Consider the following 15937-nt stretch of genomic DNA (forward strand, 5'->3'; position numbering starts at 1 on the left):
GAGCAGACTACACGCGGATTTCGCAGGCCCAATGGACGGACATATGGTATTGGTCGTCGTAGACTCTGAAACAAAATGGATAGAAGCAATTCCAATGAAAATTGCCACATCGCAAACAACGGTGGACGCACTACGGTCAATATTTGCACGCTTCGGCCTTCCAAAAACCTTCGTTTCAGATAACGGTCCACAATTTGTGGGCGCCGTTTTTCGCGAGTTTCTGGCACGAAACAACGTAAAGCAACTCACAACAGCCCCTTATCACCCACAATCGAATGGTTTAGCCGAAAGAGCTGTGCGCACGCTCAAGGAAGGGCTAAAGAAAAACCCTGGAAAAGACCTGGAAATGCGTATAGCTCGGTTTTTGTTCCGATATCGCCGAACGCCTGTTAAGCATGGCAAGTCGCCCGCGGAACACTTATTCGGCTACCAGACAAGAACAAAGATGGATTGCATCACGCCCGGTGAGAAGTCGGCAGAAAGCCAGCGAAGAGTAGGTGCGACTAAATTGGATGTGGGAGAACCGGTCTGGATGCGCAGTTTCGGAGCAGGTCGCAGGTGGATTCCAGGAGTAGTGCATGGTCAACAGGGCTCCAGGATGGTCTCCGTTGACTCGGAGCAAGGTCTTCAGCGGCGGCACTTGGACCAACTGAGACGTCGGACTGAATCAGAAGACAGAGCCCCTGGAGAAGTTGGCAAGCGGGAACCTGCGGACGACGCTCCGACCACGTCGCAAGTTAGCCCAGAAGCATCCGGGACGGAAACTGGCCCGCCTGGTTTGCGAAGATCAACCAGACAGCGACGGCCACCTGTACGCTTTCCTCTTTAAGGGGGGAGAGATGATGCGTCGTCGGCAAACCTTGGCTTGACCACGTGATCACAACGTCACCTCACCGGCGGGCTATAAAAGGGGCTGCCTGAATAAATCGTTCCTTCTTGTTGTGTCATTCCTGCGTGATGCTATATTGCAGTTACGTCATTGCAAATTTGCGAAATTGAGCTGTGCTTTAAAACGCTGCCATTGCCAAGACATCGTTTCTAATTTTTTCTCCGCAAATATTAGCACTTTCGCAAAATAAAATCCAATGTCGGCCTACTAAATAATATGTACATAATATATAAAATAATCGAGAAAATTAAAAATTGAAATATTTAGGCATTTTTATCTCTCACGGAGCTACCCGAGTTTAATTTATCAAGAACTAACTTTGCTCAGAAAAATAAGGAAATGTTTGTCTGGAACCGAGACAGAGCGAAAACGCCGCCTATGCAAGCTATAACATACACCCTGAAAATGTCAAGTCTCGTTTTCACCAAGCGTAATAGCCCGGAAAGCGATTGTTTAGTAGTTCCGCAGCATCTTGGCAACCGTTGCGATAAACTGCGACGATTGACACAAAATGGCATCAGCTTAGTGGAAGCGCAGCTGTCAGACATAACAAGAAAAAGAAAGTTCCTCTAGTGTAGCCATTGAAACATAACAGAAAAACAACGCTTCTCGAAGCTGCCGCATGTAAAGAGGCAATTTGCGGCCATGCAGGAAGGAGTAAAGTTTGGGACACTGATCGCAGCTGATTCGGTGCCATTTGGTGAGACCATTACGGCAGAAGTGAGCGAGAAATCGAACAGCCACACAGCACCGACGAAAATGGAGCGCCCTGATGCCTGGCTCTAGACGAGTGCGAGAATCTAGGTGCCCATCAGTGGCGCTCCAACAACAGCTTGGTCAGAGAATACCATTCGGGCGACCAGACTTTGAGTGCACTGGTGCACTCAAGGGACAAAACTGGAGGACCGAATAATAGTGCACTGCCTGGTTGAAGTGTCATATGACATTCGAGGATGTCTGCTTAACAGATGATCAGACAAGGGTAGAGAAATGAGGGGCTCCTCATGACGAACAGTCCGGGACAAAAGTCTCTGGACCACGTGCTCCGTAAACGATGCCGATAGCTCTGTTAATAGCCGTCGGCTGGAGGCAGCATTTGTGAAGGTGAAAGTCAAAATCCTGTTCGTTCACCTCTAGAAATGTGGTATCCAGCGACTTTTGTTGCCGACTGCCCAGCCAGCACTCTTTGAAACAAAGGAAAGCAAACTAGAACATTTAATTCCTTTCTTCTTAATTTTTCATATCAATAAATCAGAAATATATATATATATATATATATATATATATATATATATATATATATATATATATATATATATATATATATATATATATATATATATAGTTTTATGGATTAAAGATAATTGATTTTAAAGTAGAAGCAAAAACAACCACATGCCACATGTAAAATCCGATCCCACGACATCCGATTTCGCGAGCGGTGCTCGACCAACTTAGCTACGGCTACTTCTATCCAAACTTATACTTAGGAGGCTATTGATTTTGCGTGTAAGCTAACCTTGAGAGTGTCTGCCCGTGCCGTCCATAGCGGCGGACGTAGTACGTGAGGGCTACCGGTGATCGACCGTGGGAGGTGGAAGCTGCGCAAGAACCTTCCGATGCTGCCTAAGGCATCAAGACGGCCAGGACCGAAGCTGCTTGGTGCTCTCCAGATCAGTAGTAGGACAGCAGTTCGATGTTACCTTTCGTTCTCATGTCGTGTCATATCATATCTTACATCCCTTCTCAATGGGACCACATTTCTGAGATGGCAGCAAAATATGTGCCTTTAAGAAAATTTTTCCTTCACAGTTTTTTTTTGTTGTATGTTTGGGCAACCGTAACGTGCCATTCACGGTGTTTGAAAGGGCGTGGCACATCGTCTATGCATAAGTAGTTACGCATTCGGTCGAAAAGAGAAATTCACGGCACATTCATGTCAGAGAAAAAAAACAATTACGTAAATTTATTATGACTTTAGGACCGCAATTAATGTTTTACATTCGTGCCAGTTAACACGTAGCCCAGAGGGCGTGGTGAATTGTCGGCAGAATAAGCAAGGCCAATCCCACCTGTAGCATTCAACACCTCAACTCAACTCAACTTGTGCATACCACCCCGCCGCTTTTGTGACCCCCCTACTGTCGCGTCCGCAGCATCGGCATGTGCCTGATCGTGGGGCAAGGCTTGTGGCGTCTTCAGACTAGGTCTGCAGTGGTCAGGTGGCCCAGCCTGGTCACGTGCTGCTGTCTAGTACTGCTCTTCGCCGTGAAAACCTGGGACAGGAACCATGTTTGGGCCTCCCGAGAAGCCTTGTTCGAGTAAGTGTCAGCACGAAGGTGATCCTGCTTTATATATGATCGCACTTTTTCTTATTGCAATTCATGTGAGCCATGTTTGCATACTAGCAGTTATTGCGAATCCTGCCTCAGTTTGCTTTTCTCATTTGTATTTTGAGACAGCGGTGATATGAATAACTTTGTTAATGATTTCTAGCCTGTAAATTTCCAGAGATAAGGTTGAATGCTTGGCTTTTTTGGTAGTAGCTGTTCCGTGGAGAAATACTGAAAAGCACAGAATGCGGAAGAGCTCATGTTTGACCCCTTTCTATCGGTGCTTCTCTTACATGTGGTTTTACGAGTAAGGTGCCCACGGAAAACGTCTACTGAACGGAATCTCCTTGAGTGTGACAGCAGACGTTTTAGCTGAAAAGAAGAGCCATGTGTGCAAATTGCAAATCTCCATGCCACATCACAAATATCACTTTTCTGTGAGGAGTTCAAGAGGCTTTCTTAAAGATACCTTTACACGCGCAGAAATTATTCTCTCCAAAACGATCTCCTCCAGCAAGAGGTGCCGGCACGGATAATTTTAATTGAAGTAGTCAACGTAAAGAAGAGTAATGCCATACTGCATGTCAGTTTGAAAAGTTCTCCACGAGGGATGCACTTGGAATCAGAGCAACCAAACTTCGTAATTGCAATAGTGTTTCGACTAATCCTTAATCATGAGCTACTAGGAGGGCTTCGACAGGCACCTTCTTTAGGCCTAGAAAAAGCAGACAAGCTTAAACAAGCACTTCCGCTCATATAATATTATAATTCAGGAAGTCTGAAAAGAAAACTTCTCGGGCGATATTTTCTAAAACTAGTATTGGGAACATCCGCCCCTTAAAGCTATGTGACCGAGCGGGAAGTGAGCGTGACGTTTCTGTCACAACCGAAACATAATTGAATAACAAAATCACACAAATCAGCCCATACATTTGAACACCAGTTAAATGTAGCATTCGAGTCGACTAACGAAAAATTGAAAATGAAAGAGGATTTTGTATTGTTCTGCCGTGTACAGATCAGGCAGACTGTAAATCAGTTTAATGCAAGTATATATATATATATATATATATATATATATATATATATATATATATATATATATATATATATATATATATATATATATATATTATATTTGTGTGCATATCTGTGAGTGTAGGTAAGATTTTGGAGAATTAGGAAAAGAAAACAGGAATGCTCTTCAATTTTATAAACTCCATTTATTTGATTCACTGATTCATATCAACTATTTTTCTTTACCGCGCCATCTCTACATCTATTTTTGCTTTCATATCACATGAATAGATTTTCGAGGCCGTTTTCACATTCCGTTCCATTCCTTAGTCTGCGTTACCCTTCTCGTTCGCAGGTCAGGCATCCGAGACCTGCCCAGAAATGCGAAGATGCACTACAACTATGCTAATCTGCAAAAAGACCTCGGCAATACTGAGCTGGCTATAAAGCACTACATGTTGGCCATCAAGTAGGTTCCACGGTCTCAAGCAGTCTTCATCGGTCGGCGCATGTATTTCTACTCTAGTGGAAAAATTATATATTTTGCGGACACTAAGTAGTGTTTTTCTTGTGCACTTTCTGTTCCCAGTGCCTAGAGCTAATTCGAAGGCGTTTTTAATACAGAGCACAAGATTTGCCGACTTAGATTAAAAAATTGCCAGCATCAACGTGCAATAAATCAAGGCTCCACTTTTTAGCGACATTAATTTAGTTAGGCTGCTAGAAACAAATCATAATAAAATTGCCATGCTTTACTGCCACAGGCAGAATGGGTTAAATAGGGGGGAATAAACGGAATACAGTTTGTGTCACATGCTGCGCTGAGTTGAGGTTTAAAGGAAATGCGAAAAAAGCAGCGCCGCAAAAACACACACACAAAACAAAACAAAACAGCATAGGGAAACAGTAACGCAAACTCAGTGCATAGAGAAGCGCCTCAGCATTAAATTACGTTTGTTACTGGGAAAACCAGTTTTCCAATGGGACATTTTCCATTCGGGCGCTCGTCAGTTATGACGACAACGGGGAACTTCACTGATTGTTTCAAACTTAGTATGTTTATTTATACATAATGTCCGCATGAAATATAAGGCTTGGGGTTGCTTATAAAAAAGCACTGCGCGTCTTTGCACATAGTAGACACGAGGATGAAAAGAAAAAGCTCTGAAGTTGTCGTTCGTGCCAAGCGATAATTATACATGCACCATAATGTTGTCTCGATATCGTCCGTATCCTGTTTACCTTCCGCCGAGAAACAGACTCTTCTGAGAAAAAGGAAGATACGGCAAATCATTTTTTTTTCGCAGGCTCTATCCTGAGCACGCCAGTGCACACAACAACCTGGGCACTGTGCTAACCTCCGCGGAAGAGGCTGAGCGTCACTTTCGGTTGGCCCTGAGCATCAACTCGAACCATCCCGGAGCTCACTTCAACCTCGCCAATATTTACAGGTAAGCAAGAACCTCCTTCTTACTTCAACCCTTCCTGGCGATGCTCAGCATTTCTCAGCAGAACTTTTTTCCGCATTGACAGTCCAGAGATGCGGCATGAAAGATCATTATTAAAAATTTCAACTTAACACACCACTAATCGTTTCATTTCAGATGTGTGCAAAATCTTGCACAAAGGGTGAATATTTTTAGGTATATTATGATCGAAATTCGAGTATTTAGCAAATGGTTCACATATGTTTCCTTTTTTGTTCACATTTGAAACGCAGAAGAAAAGCGGCTGACGAAACTCGCCGTCTTCATGAACATTGTCTACTGCGTTAACGAGTGAACAAAAAGGCACCCCATTTATGAGAGTATGTTAAATTAGTCGGAACCAAATAAAAGATTTCCACCGGTAACACAGTGCCATAACCAGTTTGCAATTCGCTACCTAACTGTACACATGGCGCCAGAAATAGCGAACGTCCCTGCTACGACAGCCGCCCGAAGAATTGAACAGATATACCACATAGTGAATGCTTTCTCAGTACGGCATAACCTGCGTTCCGTATGCCCGCAGTCGTCTCCTACTGTTGTGAAGTACTGTGCAGTGCACTGTTACCTGGCTTTCACATTTATTAATGCACGCCTTGAAGTAGGTAGGGTTATAATAGTGAACTGTGCCAGCAGGCTTCTTTTTCTTGGCTACGTGAACACACAAAAAACGCGTTGCAATTCCTAGCAGGATATGCAGATGGCGGGTATTCGGAATTAGTACAATGAAGCCGTGTGAAACGAGGTGAGCGGGTAAAATAACGTAGCACCTTAGTGTCGAGTGCCAAAATTTATGAGAAAGAGAGAGCAAGGCAATTTTAAAGCATTACTAGAGGGATGGAGGGTAAAATTCTGGCCTACGTTCGTTGACACTTATATGAAAGCAACAGTGAAAAAGGATGAATTTTGCTCCTTGATTCCTTATGAACTTGTTATGATAAGTGATTTTGATAGGACTGCTTGCAGTGAAATGTAATCATGGCGTGTTATTAATGTTTACACAAATATTCTTTCGCTACATTACGATTCCATGTAATTCGACAAGTAAGCTAGTTTCTCACCGACGAACGGTAAAGCCATTTAGAAAAGGCATGCTGAATAAGAAAGAGGGGAATAACACAAAGGAACTGGGAGATAGCATGAACAAGGCTGCTGAACAGGTGCCGTCTACTGACCAGGTGCATGAAAAGGAGCCAACTAATATAGTTGTGCCTTACGGTAGCACCACGCTCTAGAGAGGTCAGTGGTGTTGCTATCTTAGGATATCATTGACATTGTTTATAGTGCAATTAATTATGCAATAAGTGAATAATCGCATGAGTCTAGAAGACGCATTTATTAATTGAAAAAATCACCTGTGCGAATCTCATATGTTCTGCAGCACCAGGAATAACGCGATCAAGGGACAGTGCACCACCTTATCATATACGGACTTTTGACTATTAGTTAGAAAGTCGCATATCCGTATGAGAATGAAGGGTTTATTGTTCAGGTGTCCATGTGACAGAAAATCCACTTATGGTAAACTTTTCGTTCAGCTTTTTCGAAATCACATAAAATGAGTTCACTGCTATGTTAAGGTCTCGCTCCTAAATCCACGCTGATTGAGGCGAAAGAAATGTGCAGGCGAGGCTGAACCTCGTCATAACGAAGTCGAAGGTGCCTCGCGATTTCATCGTTATGTTCGTTGCTTGGGTACAGCCGTTGTTGATTTTGGTAGCAACTGTCGCATGCGAACAGGCTTACGTGCCGCCGTGTAGACCGCGGCAATCTTAGCAATAGTGTTTAGTACGCCGTAGATGTGTGCTGAGGGCGCCTTCATCATGGCCACTGAGTGCCCCTAACGCGGTCGAATATTGGCGAACGAGCCGATTATGTAAGCCTCGCCAATGCGGCCGCGTCGGCTTCAGCACATAAAAAAAATGTCTTGGAACAAAATTGTTTTTTGAGAAAAGGAAATGGCGAAGTACTTGTCTCACATATATCAGTGCACAAAAGACAAAATAATGTTGTAAATGGCAGGTAGAGACCTATTCAGAATATATTGCCCCCTTTTATAGGCGCTGAAGCCGATACGGGAGGTTGTGAAATAGGGCACACGGCAGCAATTTCAGCACAAGCGCCCCTTCCAGTTAGATTCCTGTCCTCATGCACGAGCACGCTGGCTACAACACTTCACTGGATGACAGCGGCGTATTGTACACCAGAATAAAGGCAAACGAAAAACAATTTGATAGGTGTTTCAAGAGCTTCGAAAAGAAGAGATCTTAGTTAAGAACTTTCTAATTCCTTTCAAACCGAGGTACACGGCCTCAGTGATTCCCCATTTGTTGCCGCAATATGCGGAGAACGTACTCAGGGCAACCTTCAAAATCCTTCGCAGTGTAATCATTCTTCACTTCCAAAGCAGCTGCTTTGATTAGTGTCGCCTCCGGGCCATCGGAACTTGCCATGCGTTTTAGTTTTCCGCCGCTGTCACTGATGTTGGCTTTGTGAAACGAGCGAAACATCGCTACTGTGAAGCACACCAAGCGAACTGCCAGACTATAAGCGCGAAAAGCGAAACTATGCTGTACAGGGCAACCGATAAGCACAGCGCTCTCCTAGCGGGATGTGTCCAGCGGCGTGGATGTTGGAGAACGAGAAATAGGGAACTCCAATGACCTCGGCGACTCACAGAGCAGCGGACCGATGTTTGCTGCATTGCGTGACATCGTTTTGCAGGCCGCGTGCGTGTTTTCTTCCAACTGGGCGCACCGGCACAAAAACTTCGTCGCCCCGAAGCCATCGCCAACGAATCGTCCGGAGAAGCGCAATATGCAGGCCTGGCGAGAGGCGGGAAAAGCTTCTCACATGTTTTAAGGGGCGCTTGACGAAGTCTATTTGCGCGGTAATTGCATTTTCCCGCGTCGAAGAAGTATGCAAGTGCTGAGCGCCGTTACAAATCGATATATTGAGTGCGAAATCGCCAGACGTCCGCTCCAGGTGTGTTGCACCCCTTTGTAGTTGCATTTTGAGTCGTAAAAGCCAGATATTAATTTCTGGGCATCTATGGAACATTCTGATGGAAATAGTTTGTAATTTGCGGCGCTAGCGCTCCGAAGCAGCACATGCACTCTGAAGGAGGCCGTAGTGGAGGTCTCTGAATTAAATTAGATAACGTGGCGTTTCGTAATGGTGGGGGAGATCCCAATCTGACAGCGCGATTGCTCTGTATCAGGCCATGTTCGCGCCAGCATTCTTCGCGTTGTTCTTGTTCAAAAAGCACAACGTAGGCATAATTCGAAAGATTAATGTACACACCGTCAACTGATGCACATCGCTATACCTCAAAGCTTAAACTTAAATTCATTAGTTTGTTTTTAATTTCATTTGCAGTTTAAATAAATCTGATCGTGAGGCAGTATTATGGAAACCTTTTAATTAGAAAGAAAATTGAAAACGAACACATGAGGATAAGTTGATCCACCCCTCACTCGTGGAATTTCGACACGCTGCGGAGCGTTCTTCTTCTTCTTCTTCTTCTCCTCAAGTAATATGGCACATACCCACGTGGGGGGGATTGGCCAAGGTATAGAGTAGAATGCCAATGAAGCATTTGCGCGGGGAAGGAAACGTCAGAAGACTGAATCAAGATAAAAAAATTGGAAAAATAAAATGAATTCAAGAGGTATGAGTCATCCGGAATAGAATCAATCTAGCCTTTTTTGGACATGCGAAAGAATTTTGTATATAGCTAACAAAATAATCGATTAGTTGCATTTATGTAATCGTGAAGGTAGCCGCATACACTGCTTAACGGGAATCCCTTGGCGCTCGCACCGAACGATAGAAGAACTGTAAGAGACAGAGGCAGTCCTAGTCTCGAAAGAGGAACCTCCAGATATTGCTTTCTCTGAACCGCGAACCGCCGGCAAGAGAGGAGAAAATGATCGATTGATTCAATTTGCCCACATGATACACAAAGGTTTGTCGCAGCGAACCCGCCTTATCCACACTTCTTTCTCGTCGGCAACACAGTATGTCAAGTCTTTTGCACACGCTGTGACGCGGTTTGACTATGATGCAGGGCAACCCTCCACACCGAATGGATAAAGTCTACTGTCGCAAGCGCGGCGCACATTGCACTATCTGGACAGTTTAAAACCGCATTTTCAATTATTGCACAGTTTGTTGAATGCACATCGGCTTTCGGCGGCAAAGAACTGTTTTATAGAATATCACAGATCGAAAAAGTAGCGGCTACGGTTGGAGCTCGCTTGAGGTACACAGGGACACATCTGTCCCAACCCATATCTTTTCACGTTTGATGCTACTCACTGTCTTTTTGCTGTTTCGGAGCCCATATTGCAGGAAAGATATCATTCTATTGATTTTTCCGTCGCTTTTTTCTTGCGTGCTGAAGGGGTCAATGCTGTGCTCTCATTTTTATGATTACTAGGCCCCTAGGCCTATATGAAGAAAAAAAACGTCACCCAAAAACTTTGTCTCTGTACCACTTTAAAATTTGGGGCTTTCCACACACACATTTTCGAGCCCAACTTTCCTCACTTGTTCGCCAACCGGTCACTGTATTTAAACTAGCTGTTAGCAAACCTCGAGTCCTGAAAGCATTGCGAATTGATCCGTTGAGTGGCACTTCGCGTGAGCGACCTCTCACGCAGCATATGAGCCCTGTGACTGGGTATTGTATGCATTGAGCCTCGTCGGCGATGCCAGGAACACGAATGGTCATGTCCTTAAAACCTGTCTTTGCAAGCCTCGAACGAGTAACACTCACAAAAGAAACATTTTATTCGCGAAAACTGAACAGCGGCGCTTCACCTTCTAAAACTTGTGTGTGTCCAATTTGCATGCGTACAGCATGCGCTAATTGAAATAGCCATTTTCATTCGCTAAAATGTTGCCGACAACGTATCTTTCAGAACCTCTGTTGCGCTCTGAATCGATGGGGCTTTGTGTATCCAGATCGCGGATGGGCGGCAAGGAAGAGGAGTTGTTAGCTACAAGTCTTTTTAATTTAGTTCTGTTGTGCTCTTTTACAGTAAGCAGGGCCAGAAGGAGCTTGCTCGCACTCTGCTGGAGCGCGCAGTCGAGTTGGAGCCTGAGTTCAGCGAGGCGTACTCGTCGCTGGCGGCGCTGGCCGCAGAGCTGGGACACGTGGGTGAAGCCGAGAGGCTGCACAGGCTGGCGCTGCGCACCGACGACGCGAACGCCGACGCCCGCAACAACTACGGGACCTTCTTGCAGACGCAGGGTGAGTCGGACCCTACGTTCCAACCTGCCGTGCACTGCGTCACGACCACGTGTTGGCTGTGAACAGTGGACCTTGTAGTACTCGTCGCACATGCTTTTTGTGACGCGAACAGTCCTGAAAACGAAGGAAAGCATTGGAAAGCTTTGTTTAAAATGTGTGCTGTTGATCAATCGGAAATCAGTAGTGTGATTTTTATTGCGTGAAAGATGATTGATTAGAAAACAGAAGAAAGGAGAACCACGTGCTGCGAGTTGAATCAGAACTCACGACCTCCTCATGTCGCGTACGGTGCTCTAGTATCTCGGCTACTGGTATAGCCCTTTACTTTTGAGTACACTTACGCTGTTTCACGCTTTAACCTACGTGGCGGTAGTGACAGATGTGCGCTGCATGCGTTGGCATTTACAATGTTGTGGCAGAAACGCGTCACTGAAGCTGGAGGCGTTCATTGTGTTCATTGGCGTTGATCACTTTCTAGACTCTGGTGATTTTGAGCAAAGGAAGGGCGCATAACTGGCTCTCTGGACTCCTCAATCGCGTTTTGAGGTACGTGGCTGTGGTGAGACAGAGAGATGTGGCCTGCATGCGTTAGCGCTGACAACGTTGTAGGCCACATCTCTCCCTCTCACCACAGCCACGTACCTCAAAGCGCGATTGAGGAGTCCAGAGAGCCAGTTATGCGCCCTTCCTTTGCTGACGACGGTGTCCCCCCCCCTCCCCCCTCCCGTACATCCCCTACCCCCCTCCCCTGGCCCCCAGAGTGATGCCCAAAGGGCCAACATACGTCGGGACCAGTATCCCCCTCACCCCCTTCATAGCAACAACCACCACCACCAACGTTGTGGCAGACGTGCGGCACTGCAGCAATAGTCCGCAGCGGTCATTGGGTGGCCACTTCTCGAGATCAACCATTACTTTAATTGCCACCTACCAGGGCAACAGGGTGGGAGCGCTGCGTATCCAGTATGTGGAACGCACTCAACGTAGCAGACGCCAAGCCGCGTATAGTTTGCGCGTTACATCACAGCTTACGGTCTCTAACCAGGTTCAGCAGCAGTTAAACTGCAGCTAATTTTACGCAATAGCGTACACAGCTCCTTCGGTCGGAAAGCCGTCGGCGCCGTAGTAATATGAGTAGCAGACAGCGCGCGTTGGGAATATTCGGGTGCTGCGTAAAAATCAGAGGGCACGCACACTAAGCCAATAAAAAAACATGGTGTTAGGCCGACAATCGAACCAGCCCCTTTGCTTTCGAAACGGGGACGCTTGCACCCCGCCACGACGACTCGACGTTTGAACATGAATGCAGGCGCGTCTAGTGTATGCAGGGGTTTCTTAGAAACCTGTCTTCGAGATCTGTACTGAGGCGCACATGAGTAATTGTGACCATATAAATTGCAGATGTCAGAATTAGGCGAGTACCATGCGTTTCCGGTAAATTTCCTCCGTGCTTGGCGTGCAGTCGTAGCTCCATCCTGTGCTGGCCCGGCAGATGCCGCGCGCGCAGGCGCGAGCAGGGCGCAGATAGATATCCGCGACTGAGCGCGCGCGCTTGCGCGTGCGTCGCAAGAGGGGTCCGACTTACAACAATCAGAGGACCGCGGGGCTTTCGGGGACTCTTATCTTCATGGCTTGGAGCTCTTTCTGGTTCCTGGAACTTTTCATCGCGGTTTAAGTTGTCATTTCAGCGCCCCCAAATCCTCTTTGTTCACGCTTGAAATTCCTACAGTCGGCTCGAGAGGGGGAACGAGCCAGCACAGGGAGCATGGAGGTGGATGCCTTTTTTCGACGCCAGTCGCGGCGCGGCGCTGGGCGCGCTGGCGCTCCGCCGTACGCTTAGGATGTGTCCTAGATTCTGAACGGGTGGTATAAAACCGCAGCCGTCTACGAGTGCTATTGTGGAGCAGTGTCTGTGCTGTTTTCAGTGGCCTCCTAGAGACTCCGAGCGATTTGTCCAACTGACAAGGCTATTGCGTTCCGTGGCCTCCTTCGCGGCCTCCGTCGCAGCGCTGCAACGTGATGTCGCGTTCCGCTCTTAAAGGCGAAGCTTAAGCATCCTCGAATTTTTTTCACTCTTATTCAACTTGCACCTAGCATAGCAAAGGAGAGGCGTATGAGGCCTAGGCGTATTTGTGGTAAGCGTAGAACATTACCATGGCAGCCAGCCTGGTTTGGGGCTAAGATGTAGTGTGGATGTTTTCAGTACATTTTCTTGATTGCGTGCTCTGCAGTCGTGCCTTGTGGACCATTGAGCCCTGAACATCTGTGAAACGTTGTCGACGAGCAAATAGCATCTGCGTCCTCCTTACTTTAGACAGCTTCACTCAGATCTTCCCCTTTTACAAATAAACTTCATGGTCAAACTAGCAGCTAATAAAGGTTCCTCAACTACCGCAGCCGTGCCATGCATTATCAAAAGTGACGTGATGCCTGAGACTGCAAGTAAATGACTAAAATGCCGCCGTCTGTCAAGCTTATGGCGAATGCTAAACACCATACTTTTATACCATACGGCAGAGAGCGCAGGACCTGTGCAGCGACGAACCAACCCGAGAAAGTAAAATCGTCATACTTACTATTAAAGTGCTAGAAACGCGCCAAGAACGCTTTTCTGCATGAAAAGCCGTGTGAAAAAACACATCAAGAGAGGTTCCGAGGCCGAGATTCCGAAAGAGTTGGACACACGTGTATTATTATTTTTTTTTTGGAAGTGAAGAAACTACGTTGAAGTTTTACATTATTACTCGCCCCACATCATATACCGGCTCAATAACATTCTCTACGGAAATATTATCTGTTCCAACAAAATTAGGTATTTTTAAAAATTCTCAGCAAGAAACATTATTCTTCTTGTTTACCGGTAGGTAACGCAATATTCCTCGTGTAAAAATGCTGCAGTCTATTGTGACAAAAATAAAAAGATTGGCATTGCCGCTCTGTGGCGAATGACCCAGCAGTCCTTGTGCCATCGCCAAAAGCGGCTTAAACCAATGCCACTATTAACACTGGTGTCCTTAAGATTGATTCAATCCGGAAGGAATACATTTATGTATGAACAATCAGGCAGAGCCCAAGATTAGAACTTCCGGTCGAGTACACCATGACACTTCGTGGCATGTCCTGAAAACTAGCATGTTTTTATATCGCACTTGTTTCGTTTTAACAAAGTTCTTATAAAAGGTACCGGCACATTAGACGAGAAAGATTCATTGACCCCTCTCAGCCCACATGCTGCCATTTGTTGTTGTGGTGGCCTTTACTACACCTTATCAAAGGCTGTTCTATTACTTAAACCTTCTACAATGACGGCGCTTCTTACCTTGTGGCGCTAAAACTGCAGGGTTGCAAGGTAAAAAGTGCAGTGAAATAGCATCTTCTCAGCCGCAAACAGTTCACATCGAGGCAAAGGGTACGTACTGTCTTCTCAATTGTTGGGTCAGTTTGCTAACAGCCTTTGTTCACAAGCACAACTTTTGTGGCCTCAAGCTTGCTAGATTAGACTTGAAAATCTAATGAATGAACAGCAAAATGTGCAAGACGCATCACCGCCAGATATGCGTTGCCTGTATCACTTCAGCTGACGGTTATATCTAATTAGCCGCTTTATTAGCGGCGAGGGTTTATATTACCGCGATCAGTTTTTCCAGGTTATCGCCAGGTAGAACTCGCTTAATAAACGCAGTAAACTGTACAAAAATTAAACATAAAAAATACGCGTTAATGTGCGGAACTCACTGGCGGGAAAGTACACTTTAAACAGTTTAAAATTCCTCCCATAACTATCCCTGTAATGCCAGTCGCCCCGTGAGCAGCAGCGCATAGCTTAGAGAATGGCGTCCTGCTAATCTTAGTGACACGTAACACTGACATTTGTGCGTCAGATTTCCGGCTGCAGAAAACTATTTTTCGAACTTTTGTAGTGGTTTTATTTACGTCAGCTCAGTTTAGTGGAACGTCTTGTTCGCGCTGCAGAAGTTGTTCAAAGAGCATTTTGTGATTAATATTAATTTATTTTTAAACCAACTGCAGTCACAATGAGAATAATTATTTGGATGTTTGCATGTTTTGAGTTCCGCGTACTGCAAAAACGCATGGAGGTTGCGTTTTGCCCCATTAGTGGTGATTTCTTTCGCAGACATCGAACAAGACGGGTGCGAACTCCGTCAGACTGCAGGCCTAGAGTTGCAAAACAAATGTACATGATATGAAATAAGCGAAAGTCGCGAATCTTGTTAATATTTTCGTTTTCGTTTCCGGCTGAAATTTGCTGCCATGCACGCCGCTTCCATGTATTGCGCAGGCCGAATGGAGGAGGCCATGGTGCAGTACAAAAGAGCCCTCGAGCTCCAGCCGAACCACACTGTGGCGCTGCTGAACGCCGCGAGAAGCCTGCGCAGCTTGAACTTGGACAGGCAGGCTGAGAGCCTTTACAAAAGGTATGATCAAATAACTCTTAGCTTCTACAAAAGAAAAGTTAGCAGCTTTTTCTTTTAGACAACTGCTGCACATTTCTGTATATGATTTCTGCTCCAGGCAACTTGGGCGATAATTACTCAGCTTTTTCAGTAGCCTGAATTCTGCATATTTTGATGTCTTTCTGAAGAGGCATGATTCTTTTGTTAATTGTTGTTAAAGCTATTTCCTAGTGTAATTGCACGCAGCTATACGAAATATTAGTTTATTATTGTTTCGGTGTGAGTATATATAAAAAGTGTAATGTCCTTCACGTGAAAACAGAGATTGACAGATGTGCATTTTATGTGAGAGCCACTATTAATGACCAAGCTCGCTTATTTAAAGAAGCTGTTTGAACAAGGCTTGGAGAATGATATGTGCATAACCGCAGTGCAAAGCGCATCATGCAAGGCGCATACGCTTTCACTAGAAAGAGAGGGAAACCCTAATTTCAACTCATGTTTGCTTAGCGAGTGATACCTGCACCGTGTCTGCTGAG

At 45.5% G+C, this 15937-nt stretch overlaps 1 protein-coding gene across 1 annotated transcript in view; it reads left to right on the plus strand.

Moving 5' to 3' along the window:
- The window catches only part of LOC144121915 (protein O-mannosyl-transferase TMTC1-like), a 137885-nt gene that overhangs the window by 107273 nt on the left and 14675 nt on the right, over positions 1 to 15937 (plus strand). Inside the window, exons 9-13 of the mRNA XM_077655354.1 lie at positions 3046 to 3210; positions 4595 to 4708; positions 5547 to 5690; positions 10772 to 10983; positions 15284 to 15419. Of these exons, the coding sequence (XP_077511480.1) occupies positions 3046 to 3210; positions 4595 to 4708; positions 5547 to 5690; positions 10772 to 10983; positions 15284 to 15419 (771 nt within the window). The remainder of the gene's footprint in view (positions 1 to 3045; positions 3211 to 4594; positions 4709 to 5546; positions 5691 to 10771; positions 10984 to 15283; positions 15420 to 15937) is intronic.

This window comes from Amblyomma americanum, chromosome 2 (genome assembly GCF_052857255.1).
Source record: "Amblyomma americanum isolate KBUSLIRL-KWMA chromosome 2, ASM5285725v1, whole genome shotgun sequence".
In the NCBI taxonomy this organism is placed as follows: domain Eukaryota; kingdom Metazoa; phylum Arthropoda; class Arachnida; order Ixodida; family Ixodidae; genus Amblyomma; species Amblyomma americanum.